The sequence below is a fragment of the Molothrus aeneus genome, chromosome 31 (genome assembly GCF_037042795.1).
Source record: "Molothrus aeneus isolate 106 chromosome 31, BPBGC_Maene_1.0, whole genome shotgun sequence".
Lineage (NCBI taxonomy): Eukaryota > Metazoa > Chordata > Aves > Passeriformes > Icteridae > Molothrus > Molothrus aeneus.
The window spans coordinates 3,259,214-3,277,751 of NC_089676.1; the positions used below are offsets into that span (position 1 = coordinate 3,259,214).

Genomic DNA, 18,538 nt, shown 5'->3' on the forward strand with positions numbered 1-18,538 from the left:
GCGGGAGAGGAGGAGCCAAGGGGAGGATCCCGGGCACGGAAAAAACAAAATTCCGCCTTAAAATGCCGAAGGGAAACTTCCAAACTTCTCCCTCCGTGGAATTTCCGCTGTCCCCCCCGCCCCCGATTTTCTCCTTTTTATTCCAAATTTTCCTGACTTTTTACCAGCCTGGAGAAGGAATTTGGAAATAACGAAGGAGGGAGGAGTTTTGGTTCAAAACTTCGGGATTTTCGGAATGTTTCCAGGGAATTCTCTCCCAGGGGATTTCAGCAACTTTAAAAAATATTTTGTGGCTTTCCTGGGTGAAAAAATTTTTTTTTTTTCCTCTGGAGAATCAGGATTTCACTCCTAATTCCTGCCGGGGTTGTGCCCTAATGAGAATTAATTTTATTAATTAATGATTATGTATTTCTTTAGTATGGAATTTTTAAGCAATCTGCCCTTTTCCCCCCACCTTCCAGGGAATGTTTATTTTGGAATTTCCAAAATAATTCCATTTTTTTACATCCCTGTTTTTTTCCACAAACCACCAGGAAAAGCAGAAAAAAAAAAAAAGATTCTTTTGCTATGAATAAAGAAATTTAAATTATTATTTTGGGGTAGTTCCTTTATTATTGAAGAGATGTAAATTCTTATTTATTTTTCCATTTTCTGGCTGTTTTTCACTCAGTTTTTGGGCTGTTTTACCAACACCTGCCCCAGGTGGGAGATTTTGCCGTCAGCTGGACAATTTTGGCCTCAGGGGTAGAATTTCTGCCCTCAGCTGGACAATTTTGGCCTCAGGGGAAACTTTATTGCCCTCAGGTGGAGAATTTTGGCCTCAGCTGGACAATTTTAGCCTCAGGGGGAGAATTTCTGCCCTCAAGCGGACGATTTTGGCCTGAGGTGTGAGATTGCGGCCCCGAGCATCCCTCAGCTGTGAGGGCTGACCGCTGCTCACGGCCCGCCCGGCCCTGAGGGGCTCTCGGGCCGCTCACAGCCAGCGCGGGACACCGGCCCGGTAGCAGCGCCGGCCGTTGTCCCGCCGCTCCCCAAGCGCTCAGCGCCTCAGAGCGGCCTCGGCCCCGCAGCAGCGGCGGATCCATGAGGCGGAGAGCCGCGAGGGGCGGGCGGGGGTCGCGACCCAGAGGCGCCATTTTCCCGCCCTTCCCCTTCCCTCCCTCAGCCGCCTCAGGGTCCGGCCTCGTGACGTCACCGCGCGCAGGCGGAAGTGACGTCAGCGGTATCCCTCCGCCGGCCAGGTCCCCTTTTTGTGTGTGTGGTGTGTGTGTTGTGTGTGTGGTGCGGCTGCGGGCGCCGCGCGCCTGTATCAGCCCGCCGGGCCCGACGACCTTTTTTTTCTTATCCCCCCCCTTTTCCGTGAGGGGTGAAGTAGAGGAGGGGGGGGAAAAAACCCACACGCACGCCAAGCACGGAGCCGCCCCCTGGCAGAACGTACAGAGGGCGAGCAGAGCCAGGGATAATTCCTTCTTCTTCTTCATCACCATCTTCATCCTCCTTCTCCTCCTCAGCATCCCGCCAAGTGTGAGGGGGAGGGCTCATGCCACCTGCCCCCGTGCCCTGCGGGTCGCCTCGCCCGGAGAGCGGCGGAGCCCCGTAGGAGCGAGCGGCGGCAGCGCTGAGGAAGGTGAGGCGGGGGGCGCGGGGAAGGGGGGGGATGAAGGCGGCGGGGCCCCCCGAGGGTGGCAGCGGCGGCGGTAGGAGATGGACATGGTGGGGGGGGATCGGTGATGGTGGAACCGGCTCGAACCGCCCGGGAATGGGGGAGAAGGAGGGAATGAAGGAGGGGGGGGCGGCAGGGCCGGAGCGCGCCGTACACAAAGCGGTGGCGGGAGGAGGAGGAGGCGAAGAGCAGGAGGAGGAGAAGGAGGAGGGAGGGCTCGGGGTGCCGAGGAGGGGCCGGGGAGGAGCCGCGGCGGCTCCGGCGGCCGCTCCCGCCGGGCCCGGGCGGGCGCTGAGGGACGCGGAGGGATCCGCGCGCAGCCCTCACGGCCCGGGGGGCGCGGTGAAGCGGCCGCCCTTAGGGGAGGGGGGCGGTGGTGATGCGGCCCCACCGCCGCTCCCTCCGCGCACCCCCTCCCGCCATACCGGCGGTCCCCTCACGGTTCCCTCACGGTCACCCCCCGGTCGCCACCGCCGGGGTGAGGAAGGGGCGGTCGTGTCCGTCCTTTCCCCCGTCTCCCGGTGCTGCCGCCCCCTCCTCTCTTTGGCGGCGCTTCTTCGCTGGTGGGCGGCCATGTTGGGCACAGGGATTATTTTTCCCTCTCTTTCTTAGCCGTCACAATACGCTGAGGGTGTGCGGGGGGGCTTTTCCCGGAGTTCTCGGGAGAAGCGGCCTTTTCCCGGTTTTTAGGAGAGGCTAAGGAAAAGGGGAGGGTCTGGATCAGCGGTTTGCAGGGTGAGACCACCCCCCCATCATCCTTGGCCCTGCTGGTGCTCCACCTTCGCTGAGTGAGTGCCCCTGTCCAGCGCCGTGAGGGGAGGGAGCCCCTCGGCCGCAGGGATTGGGATCCCAGTCTCCTTCCTCGGGGATTTGGGATTGATGTTCCAGTCTCCTTCCTCGGGATTTTGGGATTGGGATCCCAGTCTCCTTCCTCGGGGATTTGGGATTGGTGTTCCAGCCTTTTCCTGAGAGATCCAGGAGTGCCATCCCAGCATTCTTCCTCAGGGATCTCACCTATTTCTTCAGGGATTTGGGATTTCCATCCCAGCCCTTTCCTCAGGGATTTGGGGTGGGTTTTCCAGCCTTCTCCTCAGGGATTTGGGATCACCATCCCACCCCTCTTCCCACTTTTTCCTGTCACTCTCAGCAGCAGCTCCATCCCCTCATCCCTCCCGGATCCAAGCAGGAAAAAATGGGAAAGCTCCTCATTTTCTCCCCTGCCGGGATCCCAAAACTCCTGGGAGAGGCTCAGGAATTCCCTCCCTCCAGCAGGATTTGGGATTCCATCCCCAAAACCCTCCCGAGGCTGCTTCTCTGAAAATTCCCAGATCTTGAGGTTTTGCTGGAATTCCCTGGGGCTGGGATGTGCCAGGGAGCTGGGGAGGGATGGGATCCTGCTTCCCAAAAACCCGATTTCATTTGGATTCACTGGATTTTATTGGGATTCACCTGATCCCAGCATGGGCAGAGGATGGGAGGGATCCCACCAGAAAAATTCCCAAAGGTGCTGGAAAAATAATAATAATAAAAAAAAATTTAAACATCAAAATAAAGGATTTTAGAGGCTTTTAATGATTAATTAGCAGAAATTAAATCTGATAAATTAACGAGATGAGGTTTTTCCTGTTTTTTTTTTATGGGTGGGAAGGTGAAGGGTCAAGTCCCAAAGGAAATTTGCATTTTGTTTCACAAATTCCTCAAAATTCCCAGAATTTTCCCAATTCCTGGGTGTTTTAGGGCTGCCAATTAAACAGAATTAGTAATTATTATTAACATCTAATTTGGGTGTGTTATCCACTTCAAAGCCAAAGAAAACCAACCATTCCTGATATTTTTGGGATTATTTTTCCAGCTTCTCAAGGCCTGGAGATGAGGAATTTTTTGGGAAGAGGCAGGAGAGCATTCCAAGGTTCTGCCTGTGGGATGGGAGACAACAAAATCCCATTTTTTCCCCCCATTCCAGGAAAATTTTCCACTATTCCCCCCATCCCAGGCTGAAGCAATGGAGAGAATTCCCAGATTGGGAAGCTCTGGTTAATTTTTGTTTTTATCCCTGCAAATTTTTCCTTTGATCCCAAAATTCTTTGAATTCTCCTCCCAGTGCTTTTATTTTTATTTTATTCAGATTTTAATAAAAAGCCCCCCGAACTGAAGCTCCTGCTGCCTATTCTAAGCTGGGAATTTCGGGATAACCAAAAATCCTTTGGCATTTTTTTAAATCTTAAATTTTTTTGATTTAAAATTTTTAAAACCATGAAATAACATGGAATTCCCTAATGGGAGAGGAAGGAAAAAATTCCAATTTTTTGTGAAATCCAAGAATTTTCCACAAATTTCCCTGGGAAAAAAAACAGAAATAATCTGAAAATTTCTAGCTCCCTTTGTTTTCCCTTGGAATTTTGGGATCTAAAACCAACCCAGACCCATTATTCCCATTCCTCCCTTTGGAAAAAAAATCCCTGCGAGTTTTTTAGTGCCAAATTCCCTTTTTCCCCCATTTTTCCAGGATGGCAGACACGGACCTTTTCATGGAATGCGAGGAGGAGGAGCTGGAGCCATGGCAGAAAATCAGCGACGTCATCGAGGACTCCGTGGTGGAGGATTACAATTCCATGGAGAAAAATCCCACAGGTCATTTCCCCCTTTTCCCACTTCATTTTCCCCAATTTTCCCCCTTTTCCAACTTCATTGTCTCTTTTTTTCCCCTGATGTTTCCCATTTTTCTCAGTGACTTTTTCATATTTCCTACTGACTTTCCCCACTTACATTTCCCCTTTCCCCACAGATTTTTTTTCCCCCCATATTCCCATGAATTTTCTCATGGATTATCCCTCTCTTCCCACTTAATTTTGTCCCTTTTTCCTCCACTTATTTTCCCACGGATTTTCCCCCTGTATTCCCCTGGATTTTCTCCATTTTCCCACTGATTTTTTCCCCCTTTCCCCCCTGCATTTTTCCCCCCCTATCCCCCTGCCTTTTCCCCCCTTTCCCCCCAGCTCTCCCCCCATATTCCCCTGTGTTTTCCCCCCTCTCCTCCCATATTCCCCTGTGTTTTCCCCCCTCTCCTCCCATATTCCCCTGTGTTTTCCCCCCTCTCCTCCCATATTCCCCTGTGTTTTCCCCCCATATTCCCCTGTGTTTTCCCCCCATATTCCCCCGTGTTTTTTCCCCCCCATATTCCCCTGTGTTTTTCCCCCCATATTCCCCTGTGTTTCCCCCCATATTCCCCTGTGTTTCCCCCCTTTCCCCCTGCCCTTTCCCCTGTGTTTCCCCCCATCTCTCCCCCCCTTTCCCCTGCCCTTTCCCCGTTTCCCCATGGCTCTGGGCTGTTCCCCCCATATTCCCCTGTGTTTCCCCCCTTTCCCCCTGCCCTTTCCCCTGTGTTTCCCCCCATCTCTCCCCCCCTTTCCCCCTGCCCTTTCCCCGTTTCCCCATGGCTCTGGGCTGTTCCCCCCATATTCCCCTGTGTTTCCCCCCCTTTCCCCGTGCCCTTTCCCCTGTGTTTCCCCCCATCTCTCCCTCCCTTTCCCCCTGCCCTTTCCCCGTTTCCCCATGGCTCTGGGCTGTTCCCCCCATATTCCCCTGTGTTTCCCCCCCTTTCCCCCTGCCCTTTCCCCTGTGTTTCCCCCCATCTCTCCCCCCCTTTCCCCTGCCCTTTCCCCGTTTCCCCATGGCTCTGGGCTGTTCCCCCCATATTCCCCTGTGTTTTCCCCCCATATTCCCCTGTGTTTCCCCCCATATTCCCCTGTGTTTCCCCCCTTTCCCCCTGCCCTTTCCCCTGTGTTTCCCCCCATCTCTCCCCCCCTTTCCCCCTGCCCTTTCCCCGTTTCCCCATGGCTCTGGGCTGTTTTCCAGGCGGGAATGCTGCCGTCCAGCCGGGTGGGCAGTCGCTGCTGCTGGCGCAGAGCCCCGCGCCCGGCCTGGGGGCCGTGGTGACGCAGCCGCTGCTGCGGCCGGTGCAGCTGATGCAGAACGCCAACCACGGCACCAACCCGCCCGCGGGCACCCAGCCCATCTTCATCACCACCCAGGTCAGCTCCTGGCCCACAGCTGCCCGGGGAATCCCGGGAAAACCCTGCTTTCCTGGGAAAAATTCCCATTCCTCGCTCCGGTTTGGGTGCTGCTTTTCCTGTCACACCAAAGTCCCCCGGGCTGTGGGATGGGGGTTGGAGCCCTATGAGTGCTTGGCTCAACAAAACTTCAAACCCTCCAGAGGTTTTGTTTTCCTTGAACCCCAATCCTGAACCCCAAATTCCAGTCCTGATCCTGATCCTAAACCCCAACCCAAATCCTAAACCCATTTCTAAATCCCAATCCTAAGCCCCAAAACCCAACTCTTATCCTGGGTGATTTCCAGGTTTGTTTGGGGTATTTTTTGGGGTTGGAATTCCCTCAGGAATGGCCCGAGGGTGACGGATCCGTTGGATTGCAGCGGTTATTTTCTGGGTTGGTTTGGGACGGTTTTTGGGTTGGTGTGGGATGGTTTTGGGTTGGTTTGGGACTGTTTGGGGCTGATGCATCCCTTGGGTTCCAGGGGTTCCCGGTGCAGAACGTCCGGCCTGTGCAGAGCCCCATGAACCAGGTGGGCATCGTGCTCAATGTCCAGCAGGGCCAGACCGTCCGGCCAATCACCCTCGTGCCAGGTAATTAATTCATTAATCAAATGAGAACCATCCAGTAATAGCTGGTAATGGGAATAATGCTAATAATGATGATGGTGATGAGGTGTGACCAGTGCAGAGCCCCATGAGCCTATCCCCCTTGTGCCAGGTAATAATAATAATAATAATAATAATAGCATTAATAATCGTTTATAATAATAACAATGACAAGGGGCCAGTGTAGAACCCCATGGGCCAGGTGGGCCCCATCACCCTTGTGCCAGGTGATCATCATTAATAATATTAATAATATTTATCATTAATAAGAATAAAAGCTGTAAATCCCAAATAAAGTTGTAAATCCCATATTTCCTGGGATTGGGGTTGGATCACGGCTCTCTGTTAGTCTTTGAAGCCCCAGGTACCCGGTTTGTTAACCCAGCAGCTGGGATTGACTGATTCCAGATAGAGATTCCTAATTTGGGATTACTCGCGCCTGGATTAAAGCTGTAAATCCCAAATTTCTCTTTTTGGGACTGGGGTCGGATGACGGCTCTCTGTTTGTCTTTGAAGCCCCAGGTACCCAGTTTGTTAAACCAGCAGTTGGCGTTCCCCAGGTGTTCTCGCCGGTGGCGCAGGTGCGGCCGGGCAGCGCCGGGCCCGGCCGGCCGGCCACCAACGCCTTCGCCACGGTCATCCCGGCCACGCTGACCCTGCGCAGCACCGTGCCCCAGGCCCAGGCGCCCCAGCAGAGTGAGTCACCAGTTCTGAGCCGAGCCCAAATTCCCGACCAAATCCCAGATTCCTGATCCTTGCTCCAGTTCCTGAGCCGAGCCCAGATTCCTGATCCTTGCTCCAGTTCCTGATCCTTGCTCCAGTTCCTGATCCTATCCCAAATTCCGGATCCTGGCCCAAGTTCCTGATCCTATCCCAGATTCCTGATCCTTGCTCCAGTTCCTGATCCTATCCCAGATTCCTGATCCTTGCTCCAGTTCCTGAGCCTATCCCAGATTCCTGATCCTTGCTCCAGTTCCTGAGCCGAGCCCAAATTCCTGACCAAATCCCAAATTCCTGATCCTTGCTCCAGTTCCTGATCCTATCCCAAATTCCGGATCCTGGCCCAAGTTCCTGATCCTATCACAGATTACTGATCCTTGCTCCAGTTCCTGAGCCGAGCCCAAATTCCTGACCAAATCCCAAATTCCTGATCCTTGCTCCAGTTCCTGATCCTATTCCAAATTCCGGATCCTGGCCCGAGTTCCTGATCATATGCCATATTCCCAGTCCCGACTAGAGTTCCAGATCCTGGCCCAAATTCCTGATCATGTCCCAGGTTCCGGATTCTGGCCCGAGTTCCTGATCATATCCCAAATTCTCGATCCTAGCCCAAATTCCTGCGGGAATTCTCATGGAAAAATCCATGGGAGCCAGGGGGTGGTGTTGGGAGCTGGGCCTGAGTTTGCTTTTGGCTCAGAGTTTATTCACATGTTAGGAAATGAGGAGAATCTGGGCAGTTTGGGTAAAAAAGTGGTTCAGTTTGGGAATTCCTGGCTGGGATTTCACTGGAGTTTTGTCCAAACCATCCCTGGGGGAGACTCAAGGTAGAAGATCCAGGCCAAGGGGCAGGGGTAGAATTCCAGGCCGGAATTTCGCTGGAATTTTGTCCAAACCATTTCTGGTGAAGCCCCAGGGAGGGAACCGGAGGAGGTGGCTGAGTTCCCAGCCCCGTTCCCGTCGGGAATCCCACGGATCGCTCTCCCCTCCGCAGTGAGCATCGCCAGCTTCGTGACCGTGAAGCGCCCGGGCGTGCCCGGCGATGGCGGCAGCGGCGGCCCCGAGGTGGCCAAGCTGGTGAACACGCTGGGCACGGTGCCCTCGCTGGCGCACGGCCCCGCCGCGCTGGCCGTGCCGAACAGCAGCCCCGGCAGCGCCCAGCGCGGCCCCGCCGGCGAGGCCTCGGCCTCGGCCGCGCCCCGCAAAGGTAAATGCCCTAAACCAGGGGAGTTCCGCCGGGGAACCGTCCTGCGGGGGGTGCCCCTGGTTCGTGGGAGGCAGGAGTTGGTTTAAGATGCTTTTTGGGGTAAAGGGTAGAAAAGAGAAAAACGGGGGTTTTGGGAGGCTTTGTGGGACAAAGGGTGGTGGGAAAGGGAAAAATAAGGAATTTTGGGAGGCTTTGTGGGGTAAAGGGTAGAAAAGAGAAAAATGGGGGGTTTTGGGAGGCTTTGTGGGACAAAGGGTGGGAAGGGGAAAAATAGGGAATTTTGGGAGGCTTTGTGGGACAAAGGGTGGGAAAATTGGGGATTTTTTTGGGATTATGAGTGTCTGGGGCAGGGGAGAAGTGGAAATGGTGGCACTGGGAGCTGATCCGTGTCTGTCCCGCTGCAGGCAGCTCCTCTCCCATTCCCAGCCTGGATTTCCAGGATGGGGGGCGCAAGGTCTGTCCCAAGTGCGACTCGCAGTTCCGCGTCACCGAGGCGCTGCGGGGCCACATGTGTGTAAGTGGTCATCCCAGGACTGGGGAGCTCTAGGCCTGGCTTAACGAGTGGGGATTCATTCTAGGCCCGGCTTCATGAGTGGGGATTCATTCTAGGCCTGGCTTAACGAGTGGGGATTCATTCTAGGCCTGGCTTCATGAGTGGGGATTCATTCTAGGCCCGGCTTCATGAGTGGGGATTCATTCTAGGCCCGGCTTAACGAGTGGGGATTCATTCTAGGCCCAGCTTAACGAGTGGGGATTCATTCTAGGCCCGGCTTCATGAGTGGGGATTCATTCTAGGCCTGGCTTAACGAGTGGGGATTCATTCTAGGCCCGGCTTCATGAGTGGGGATTCGTTCTAGACCCAGTTTAACAAGTGGGGATTCGTTCTAGACCCAGTTCAATGTCTCCATATTCATTGTCCCAGCCCCAGCTCACTGTCTCTCATTAATTACCCCAGCCCCAATTAGCGAGCAGCCGTTAATTACCCTGTTTCCACAGTACTGCTGCCCGGAGCTGGTGGAATTCCTGAAGAAACGCAAATCCCTGGATTCCGAGCCTGCCCCGCCCTCGGCCAAGGCCCCCTCCCCCGCCCAGGGCGCGGCCCCGGCCCCGCCCCCGACCCCGCCCAAGGCTGCACCTGAGCCAGGTGAGGGCGGGGCCGACCCCGCCCAGGCCAAGCTGATCATGCTGGTGGATGAGTTCTACTACGGGCGGGACGGGGGCAAGGGGGCGGCTGTGCCACCGTGCCCCAGGGTGCCCACGTCCTTCCGCTGCCCCCACTGCACCAAGCGCCTCAAGAACAACATCCGGTGAGCTGTTATCTGCTAATTATCCACTAATTATCCATTAATTGTCTGGGAATAACCCAGGAATAAATTGGGATCGTGGGAGTTGTGTGGGAATGACAGGCAGTCGGGGCGTGGACACCGCAGCCTCAAGAACACCCCCCAGTGAGGAACTATCCAGGAATTTGCCAGGAATACCCCATGAATAGCCCAAACCCGGCTGGGAGCGATGCACAGAGTGCGTTTTCCCAGGACGGGGAACGGGAATCTCCGGGAATTCTGTCCCTGCAGGTTCATGAACCACATGAAGCACCACGTGGAGCTGGACCAGCAGAACGGGGAGGTGGACGTGCACACCATCTGCCAGCACTGCTACCGCCACTTCAGCACGCCCTTCCAGCTGCAGTGCCACCTGGAGAATGTGCACAGCCCCTACGAGTCCAGCAGTCAGTGCTTTTCCTGCTTTTCCTTGGGCCTCACCTGGGAATTTCCTCTGGGCTTCATCGGGGTTTTGGACAGGGAAAATTGTCCCTCCTCCCTCACCCCTTGCTTGAGGTCACCACAAAATCCACCCGAAATTCCAGCCGAGTTTCACTTCTCCAGCCCCAATTCCACCTGGAGAGCGTGCACAGCTCTTAAAAGTCCACTAAGCCGTGCTTTTCCGGGAATTTTTTATCCCTAAATCGGGATTTTCCTCCTGGATTTAGTGGGAATTTATGGAAGGAAAGTTGTCGCTCCTCCCTTGGCCCTTGCTCAAGGTCACCACAAAATCCACTCCAAATCCCAGCCAAGTTTCTTTTCTCCAGCCCCAGTTCCACCTTCTCCCATTTCCCTCTTCCCTCTTTTTTTTTTTCCTGCTTTTTCCCATTTCCCCTCCCTTTAGCCCCTTTTCCTGCTTTTTCCCATTTCCCCCTTTTCCTTTTTCCCCTTTTCCTGCTTTTCTCTCTTCTTTTCCCTCTTTTCCCCCCTTCTCCTTTCCCCACACACCTCCAACTCCCACATTTTTCCCAACTTTTGCCCGTTTTCCCCTGGTTTTGGTGCAGCCAAGTGCAAGATCTGTGAGTGGGCGTTTGAGAGCGAGCCGCTCTTCCTGCAGCACATGAAGGACACCCACAAACCCGGGGAGATGCCCTACGTCTGCCAGGTATGGAAAACTCCAGGAATTCCCGCCTGGAATTCCCAGTTCCCACCCCAGAAATCCTAGAGTTATTCCCTGTGTGTGCCAGGTATGAAAAAAGATGGAACTTTCCCCTGTTAATTGGGATTTTCCCACACCCTGCTGCTGAAATGCCCCAGATCCCGGGATTTTTTCCCCATTTTCCCCCGTCCTGTTCAAACACCCCGGCTCCCTGGATTTCCCGCCCCCATCCCGGTTTTCCCGGGTTTTGCAGGTGTGCCAGTACCGCTCGTCGCTGTACTCGGAGGTGGACAGCCACTTCCGGCTGATCCACGAGGACACGCGGCACCTGCTCTGCCCCTACTGCCTCAAGGTGTTCAAGAACGGCAACGCCTTCCAGCAGCACTTCATGAGGCACCAGGTGAGCGGGCATTCCCGGGAACAACGGGAGTTCCTGGGAGCAACGGGATTTGGGGAGGGAATTGGGGAAAAACGGCATTTGGGAATTGCCTCAGGGTGTTCAAGAGCGGCAGCGCCTTCCAGCAGCACTTCATGAGGCACCAGGAGAGCCCCAGTTCCAGGGAACTCCTTGGGAAAAGTGCCTACTTAATAACTAATACATACTTAATAATTAATAAATAATACCTACTTAATAATTATTAATGAATTAATAATATAATTAAAAAATTATTTCCAGAAGAAGAGCACGTACCACTGCAACAAGTGCCGCCTGCAGTTCTAATACCCATTCAATACTCAATAAACAATTGATAGCTACTTAATAACTATTAAATAATTAATTTAAAAAAAATTAATACTAATTACTGCTTTTTCCCATAAGAGCGTGTACCACTGCAACCAGTGCAGTTTTCAGTCCTAATATCCATTCAGTACTCAATATATAATTGATACCTATTTAACAACAGGTATTAACTAATAAACAATAACGCCTAGCGGAACAATTAATGATTAATTAATGCTGATGGTTTTTTCCAGAAGAAGAGCGTGTACCACTGCAACAAGTGCCGCCTGCAGTTCCTGTTTGCCAAGGACAAGATTGAGCACAAGCTGCAGCACCACAAAACCTTCCGCAAGCCCAAGCAGCTCGAGGGGCTCAAACCCGGCACCAAGGCACGCCCTGCCCAGGAGAATTCCTGGAAAAACTCCTGGAAAAATTCCCGGGAAAAACTCCTGGGAAAATCCCTGTGGCTTTTGTTGGCTGGGGGTGGCGGGGATGGGGAAAGGGGTGGGATTAAGGGGGCATTTGGGGAGGGGTTTATGGGATTGAGTGGATTTCACACGGAGTTTGGTGTGTGGTGGGATTCATTGGGAATTTATTGGGATTCCTTGGGAATGTAATGAGATTCATCGAATTTTGTGGAATTAATTGGGAATTTAATGGGATTGATTAGGAACTTACTGGGGTTCCCGGGGTATTTCCTATGGTTAATTGGATATTTCCGGGAGTTAATGGATATTTTATGGAGCTGGTTGGGTGTTTGATGGCAGTGACTGGGGATTCGTCCGAAGCCCAGATTCCCTGTGGAGAATCCCGATTTCCCTGATTTTTGGTGCTCCCGCAGGTGACGATCCGCGCGTCCCGGGGCCAGCCCCGCTCGCTGCCGCTGGAGCCTCCCCACGGGATGGGCCCGGACCCGGCGCCCCTGGGACCCTCCTCCGACCCCCAGCCCCTCTTCCTGTGCCACCGCAACGCCCCCCGCCGGGCCGGCAAAAAAACGTCAGCGCTTTTCCGGGGAAAACGGGGATTTGGGGAAAAAATGGGAGTTTGGGATTCTCTAGCCACCATGGGATCCTCAAGAGAGCCAGCAAAAGATAAAGTCAGTGCTTTTCCTGGAAAAAATAGGAATTTTGGGGAAACTCGAGGGAAAACCAGGGAAAATACAGGAATCTGGGGAAAGAGTGGGAATTTTGGGGTTCCCCAGCCAGTGAAGCATCCCCAAGAGAGCTGGCAGGAAAACATCAGTGATTTTCTGGGAAAATAGGGGAAATTTCAGGAGAAAATTGTGTCATTCTGGGAAAAAAAACAGGATTTCTGAGGTTGGTTTGGAAAGGTGCAGCTGGAAAACAGGGAATTAAAGCTGGAATTCTGTCCTGGAATATTGACACTATTGATAATTTAATATTAGTTCATTAATATTGATTGGTTTTAAATAATCATTCATTTGTAGCAAACGCCCGTCCTAAATCCTCCCATGCCCTTCCCCGCCCACCGAGGCCCTCCCCAAGTGCTGCTTTTGATGGATTTTGCCGTGTTTTGCCCCAGGAGCGGCCTGGGCCGGCAGACGTGCCTGGAGTGCAGCTTCGAGATCCCCGACTTCCCCAACCACTTCCCCACCTACGTGCACTGCTCGCTGTGCCGCTACAGCACCTGCTGCTCCCGCGCCTACGCCAACCACATGATCAAGTACGGGGTTTGGGGCAAAACGGGGGGAAACTGGGCAAAAACGGGGCAAAACGGGGGGGAAACAGGGCAAAACGGGGGGGAAACGGGGCAAAAACAGGGCAAAACGGGGGGGAAACGGGGCAAAACCAGAGGAATTCCTGCTGCTCCCGCGCCTACGCCAACCACATGATCAAGTACGGGGTTTGGGGGAAATGGGGGGAAACTGGGCAAAAACGGCAAAAAAGGGTGAAAAACGGGGCAAAACGGGGGGGAAACAGGGCAAAACGGGGGGGAAACGGGGCAAAACCAGAGGAATTCCTGCTGCTCCCGCGCCTACGCCAACCACATGATCAAGTACGGGGTTTTGGGGCAAATGGGGGGAAACTGGGCAAAAACGGGGGAAAAACAGGGGAGAAATGGGGGGGAAACGGGGAAAATGGGGGAAAACCGGAGGAATTCCTGCTGCTCCCGCGCCTACGCCAACCACATGATCAAGTACGGGGTTTGGGGGAAATGGGGGGAAACTGGGGAAAAACGGGGCAAAATGGGGGGGGAAACGGGGCAAAAACGGGGGAAAAACAGGGGAGAAACGGGGCAAAAACGGAGGAATTCCTGCTGCTCCCGCGCCTACGCCAACCACATGATCAAGGATGGAAAAATCTGGGATTTGGGAACAATTTTGGGCTCCTGAGCAGTTTTCCAGTGGTTTATAGGGGATTTTTTATTATTTGTGGGGTGTTTTCTTTGGCTTTACAGCCGTTTCTCCAGCTTATCCCTCACTTGCCCACCTCTTTCTCTCTCCAGCAACCACGTTCCCCGGAAAAGCCCCAAATATTTGGCTTTGTTCAAGAACTACACGGCCAGGTATGGAAAAAATTCCCAAAATCCCCATTCCAGGGGAATTCCAGCCCCCAGGAATTCCTGACCTTTTTCATTCTGGGGGAAAATCCAGGGATTTTGGGATTTATGGGTCCCATTCTCACTGGGGGGGAATTTTCATTTTAATTATTAATAATTATTATTTAATCTTCAATTATTGTCAATATTTTAATTATTATTAGTTTAATTACTAGCAAGGAACAATTGATAGTAATGACTTAATTATTAATGAGAGGTTGGACAGATTTTTATATCTGACAATAAAGTTTATTTCTTTTTCTTCCTCCTCCCATTTTCCTCCCTTTTTCCTTCCCCTCTTTTCCCCTTTTTTCCCCTTTGTCCCCCATTTTTCTCTCTTTTTTCCCGTTTCCCAGCGGGGTGAGGCTCTCATGCTCCTCCTGCCTCTTCGTCACCTCTGAGGGCGACTCCATGGCCAAACATTTGGTGTTCAACCCCTCCCACGAGTCCAGCAACATCATTGTCCAAGGTAAAACTGGGAAAAAACCCGGGAAAATGGGAAAAACCTGGAATCCTGGCCAAAATCCAAGAAATCTTCATAATCTGGAGCTTGGGTTGGGAATAAACTGAATTAATTTTACTTTTTTTTTAATGGGATGGAAATTCAGAATTCATTCCTGAGGGAGCTTGGCTTGATTCCAGTTTTTCCAGGAATTCCCACAAGTCCCACATTCCTCTAAATAAAATTAAATAGAAGTAAAAACCTAAAACACCTCAAATGAATCAGAATGAAAACTGGGAATACTCTGTTTCATTCCAGGGCCTTCTTGGATATCACATTCCAGGTAAGCCAAAAATTCCTGTTTATCCTCATCCCTCCCAGTCCATGGGATTGGGAATTTTTTCTCATCTTTTTTCCTCCCTTTTCCATCCGTTTTCCCTCCCCTTGTTTTTCCTTTTCCCTCCCTTTTTCCTTCCCCTTTTCCCTCTCCCTTTCCCTCCTTATTCCCCCTTTTTTTTCTCTCCTTTTTCCCCCTTTTGTTCCCTGTATTTTTTCCTTACCCCCCTTTTTCCTCCTTTCCCCCCTCTTCTTTCTCTCCCTTTTCCCCCCTTTCCCATTTTTTTCCTTTTTTCCCCTTCCCCCCTTTTTTCTGCCCTCATTTTCCCCTTCTTCCCCCTTTTTTCTCCTTTTTTCCTTTTTTCCCTCCCCTTTCCTCCCCATCCCCGAACGCCCCAAATATTTCACTTTTCCCACTCGCCCTTTTTTCCCCATCCCCGAACGCCCCAAATATTTCACTTTTCCCACTCCCCCTTTCCTCCCCATCCCCGAACGCCCCAATATTTCACTTTTCCCACTCGCCCTTTTTTCCAGGCACCCCCAGGACGCGCCTCAGCCCCCTCCCTGCCCAACGCCCTCCCCTCCGCCGCCTCCCAAACCCCAGACGCCCCAGAAGCCCCAGGCCCCGGCCCCGACCCCGCCGCCAGCCCCGGCCCCGCCGCCGCCCGAGGCCGCCCCCGGCCCGAGCCCGCCGGAGCCCGCGCAGCGCGAGCCCGAGCCCGGCCGCAAGGAGGCGCTGTCGGTGCGGAAGCTGCGCGTGGTGCTGTTCGCGCTGTGCTCCAGCCCCGAGCAGGCGGCGCGGCACTTCCGCAGCCCCCCCCGCCGCATCCGCCGCTGGCTGCGCCGCTGCCGGGCCCTCCAGGACGAGCGCCCCGAGCTGCCCGAGGGCAAATACCTCAGCCTGGAGGCCGAGGAGAAGCTGGCCGAGTGGGTGCTGACGCAGCGCGAGCAGCAGCTGCCCGTCAACGAGGAGACGCTCTTCCAGAAGGCCACCAAGATCGGCAGGGCCCTGGAGGGGGGGTTCCAGATCTCCTACGAGTGGGCCGTGAGGTTCATGCTGCGGCACCACCTCAGCACCCACACGCGCCGCGGCGTCGCCCACCCCCTGCCCAAGGAGATCCAGGGCAACGCCGGCGCCTTCATCGAGTTCGTGCAGCGCCAGATCCACGCGCAGGAGCTGCCCCCGGCCATGATCGCCGCCGTGGACGAGATCTCGCTGTTCCTGGACGCGGAGGTGCTGGGCAGCGACGAGCGCAAGGAGAGCGCGCTGCAGACCGTGGGCAACGGCGAGCCCTGGTGCGAGCTGGTGCTGACCCTGCTGGCCGACGGCGGCGTCCTCCCGGCCCTGGTCATCTCCAGGGGCCGCCCGCCCTGCCCCACCGCCCTGCCCAAATCCATCCTGCTGGAGTCCAAGGAGAGCGGCTGCGGCGACGACGAGATCATGGAGCTGTGGGCGGCCCGGGTGTGGAGGAAGCACACGGAGTGCCGGGGCGGCGCCTCCAAAGGGATGCTGGTGCTGGATTGCCACCGGACGCACCTGTCCGAGGAGGTGCTGGCCGTGCTCAGCGCGGCCGGGGCGCTGCCGGCCGTCATCCCCGCGGGGTGCAGCTCCCGCACCCAGCCCCTGGACGTGTGCGTCAAGAGGTCCCTGAAAAATTTCCTCCACAAAAAATGGAGAGAGCGGGCGAGAGACCTGGCGGATTCCGACTCCTCCGCGCTGCTCCAGCTGCTGCTGGGGTGGCTGGGAGAAGCTTTGGAAGTGCTCGGGAATTGCCCGGAATTGATCCGGAAATCCTTCCTGGTGGCCAGCGTCCTGCCAGGGCCGGCCGGGGACTCGGGATCCCCGCGGCGCAACGGCGACGAGCAGGAGGAGCTGATCGCCGCCATGGAGGAGAGGCTGAAAATCGCCAAAACCCGGGAATCCTCCCCGGAATTCCCGGAGAACGACGACCCCGAGGCCGACCCTGACATCCTGCACCGGCTCTTCGAGGGGGAGAGCGAGGCCGAGTCCTTCTACGGCTTCGAGGAGGCGGACTTGGAGCTGATGGAGATTTGAGAATTCCCAGAAAAAAAGGAAAAAAAAAATGGGATGGATTCATCCCGGAAATTCCTGGGTTTGGAGAGGCCGAGGAGCACCAGGAGTGGAAGGGGTGTTCCCTGGTTTTGGGCCCGAAAATTGAAGGATATTCCAAGGTTTTGGCCGCAGAAATTGAAGGATATTCCCAGTGTCTGGCCCCCAAAAGTTAAAGGATATTCCCTGTTTTTTGGAGATCCCAACACGTCCCCGAAGTTGAAGGCTATTCCCAATTTTCCACCCCAAAAATTGAAGGATATCCCCTATTTTTGGCCCCCAAAATTAAAGGAAATCCTTGGTTTTGGCCCCAGAAATTAAAGGATGTTCCCTGTTTTCGGAGAGCCAAACCCACCTCAGAAATTAAAGGATATTCCCATTTTTTAGCCCCAAAAACCCAAGCATATTCCCAAATTTTTGGCCCCAAAACAAAGGACATTCCCAGTTTTTGGAACAAAGAGATCAGATCCCAGTTCCCAGCGGATTTCTGGGATTTTTCCGGATTTGCTGTTTCCGCCGATTTTTTGGGAGGATTTTCGTGACTTTTTTTTCTTTTTTTTTAAATTTAAAAAAAACTGAAAAAAAAAAACCAAACCCTTGGATTCACTGTGTTGGTATTTCCTTGGAATTCTCTCTCGTGGGTGGATATTTTTTGGGAATTTTCTTTACCTCACTTGTACCATAATTCCTGGTTTTTAGCGGTGGGAATTTGACGTCGTTTGTGCCCGGTTTTTTTTTCCAAGAAGACAAAAAGTCCCTGGATTTAACTCCCAAAAAAATTGGGGGAATTTTTCTTTCTTTTTTCCTTGACTTTTTTTTGGAATTTAACCCAGAAAATCCCTGTTTCTTACAGAAAATTCCTTCAGATTGGCTGCGAAGATTCAGTTACTTTGGGGTTTTTTAATGGAAATTGGGAATTTGGGTGGAATTTTGGTGGAACCTTAGGGAGTTTTGAGGGAATTTGGCTTGGGAATTGTGGAGCCACCATCCACGCCAGCAGTTTTTGGGATTGGCGCTGCTTTTCCTGCCCAGGAAAACTCAATTTCCTGCCCCAGGAACTCAATTTTCCCAATTTCTCCCCAGAACCTTCCCATTGGAGGGGTAGAAAACCCCAAGTTCTCCTTGGATTCCCCCCTTTTGGATTGTTAATTATCAACTTTATTTAAAAAATAACCATCCTGGAAAAACCCCACCTTCCTTAGGGTCGAAAAATCTGGGATTTGTGACTAAAACTGTGACGAAAAACCCGAAAAAAATCCATGAAAAAAAAAGATTTTGGGTTGATTTTTCACTGCCAGCTCCGATTTTTTACCGGAATTTGCATGTTTTTTGGGAAATTTTTTTGTTTGTTTGTTTTTTTATTTTAAAAATTCTTGGAATTCCCAAGTTCCAGAGGCACCTGGCACCTGTTTTTCCATAAGATTTGTGGAGTTTTTTTTTTTTTTGGGTTTTTTCCCGGAAGAAAAACAGGAAAAAAAAATTAAAAAAATATTCAAAATAAATAAAATTTAAAAATAAAAAAAAAATATGGATCATCATGGAATTGTACAGGAGTGGAAAATGTGGAATAAAAGCAGGGAAATGGATTTATAAATAAACAGTGTTTTTATTGTGGAAAAATTTCCTTCATTCCCATGGGATTTGGGTGGAAAAATCCTGGATTTAATTAATTGTTTTTTTCCGTGGAGAATTCCTGGGTTCTTTTAAGGAAAAGTTGGGAAAATGCTGCCGGAGGAATTTTGG

General features: G+C 52.8%; 1 protein-coding gene across 2 annotated transcripts; it reads left to right on the plus strand.

Annotated features, from left to right (window-relative positions):
- Positions 1 to 1,260: 1,260 nt before the first annotated feature.
- Positions 1,261 to 18,415, plus strand: POGZ (pogo transposable element derived with ZNF domain). Of its 2 annotated transcripts, none has more exons than XM_066568170.1 (18): positions 1,261 to 1,627; positions 4,170 to 4,294; positions 5,519 to 5,694; positions 6,198 to 6,306; positions 6,838 to 7,017; positions 8,033 to 8,245; positions 8,650 to 8,759; positions 9,242 to 9,552; positions 9,820 to 9,974; positions 10,572 to 10,672; positions 10,920 to 11,066; positions 11,642 to 11,776; positions 12,229 to 12,383; positions 12,930 to 13,070; positions 13,854 to 13,913; positions 14,303 to 14,415; positions 14,707 to 14,731; positions 15,259 to 18,415. In XM_066568170.1, the coding sequence occupies exons 2-18, from the start codon at positions 4,171 to 4,173 to the stop codon at positions 16,778 to 16,780; spliced, it is 3,777 nt and encodes a 1,258-aa protein (XP_066424267.1). In that variant the 5' UTR covers positions 1,261 to 1,627; position 4,170; the 3' UTR covers positions 16,781 to 18,415. The 2 variants fall into 2 exon arrangements, with proteins under 2 accessions (XP_066424267.1, XP_066424268.1); XM_066568171.1 differs by lacking the exon at positions 1,261 to 1,627 and adding an exon at positions 2,314 to 2,451.
- The last annotated feature ends 123 nt before the right edge of the window (positions 18,416 to 18,538 follow it).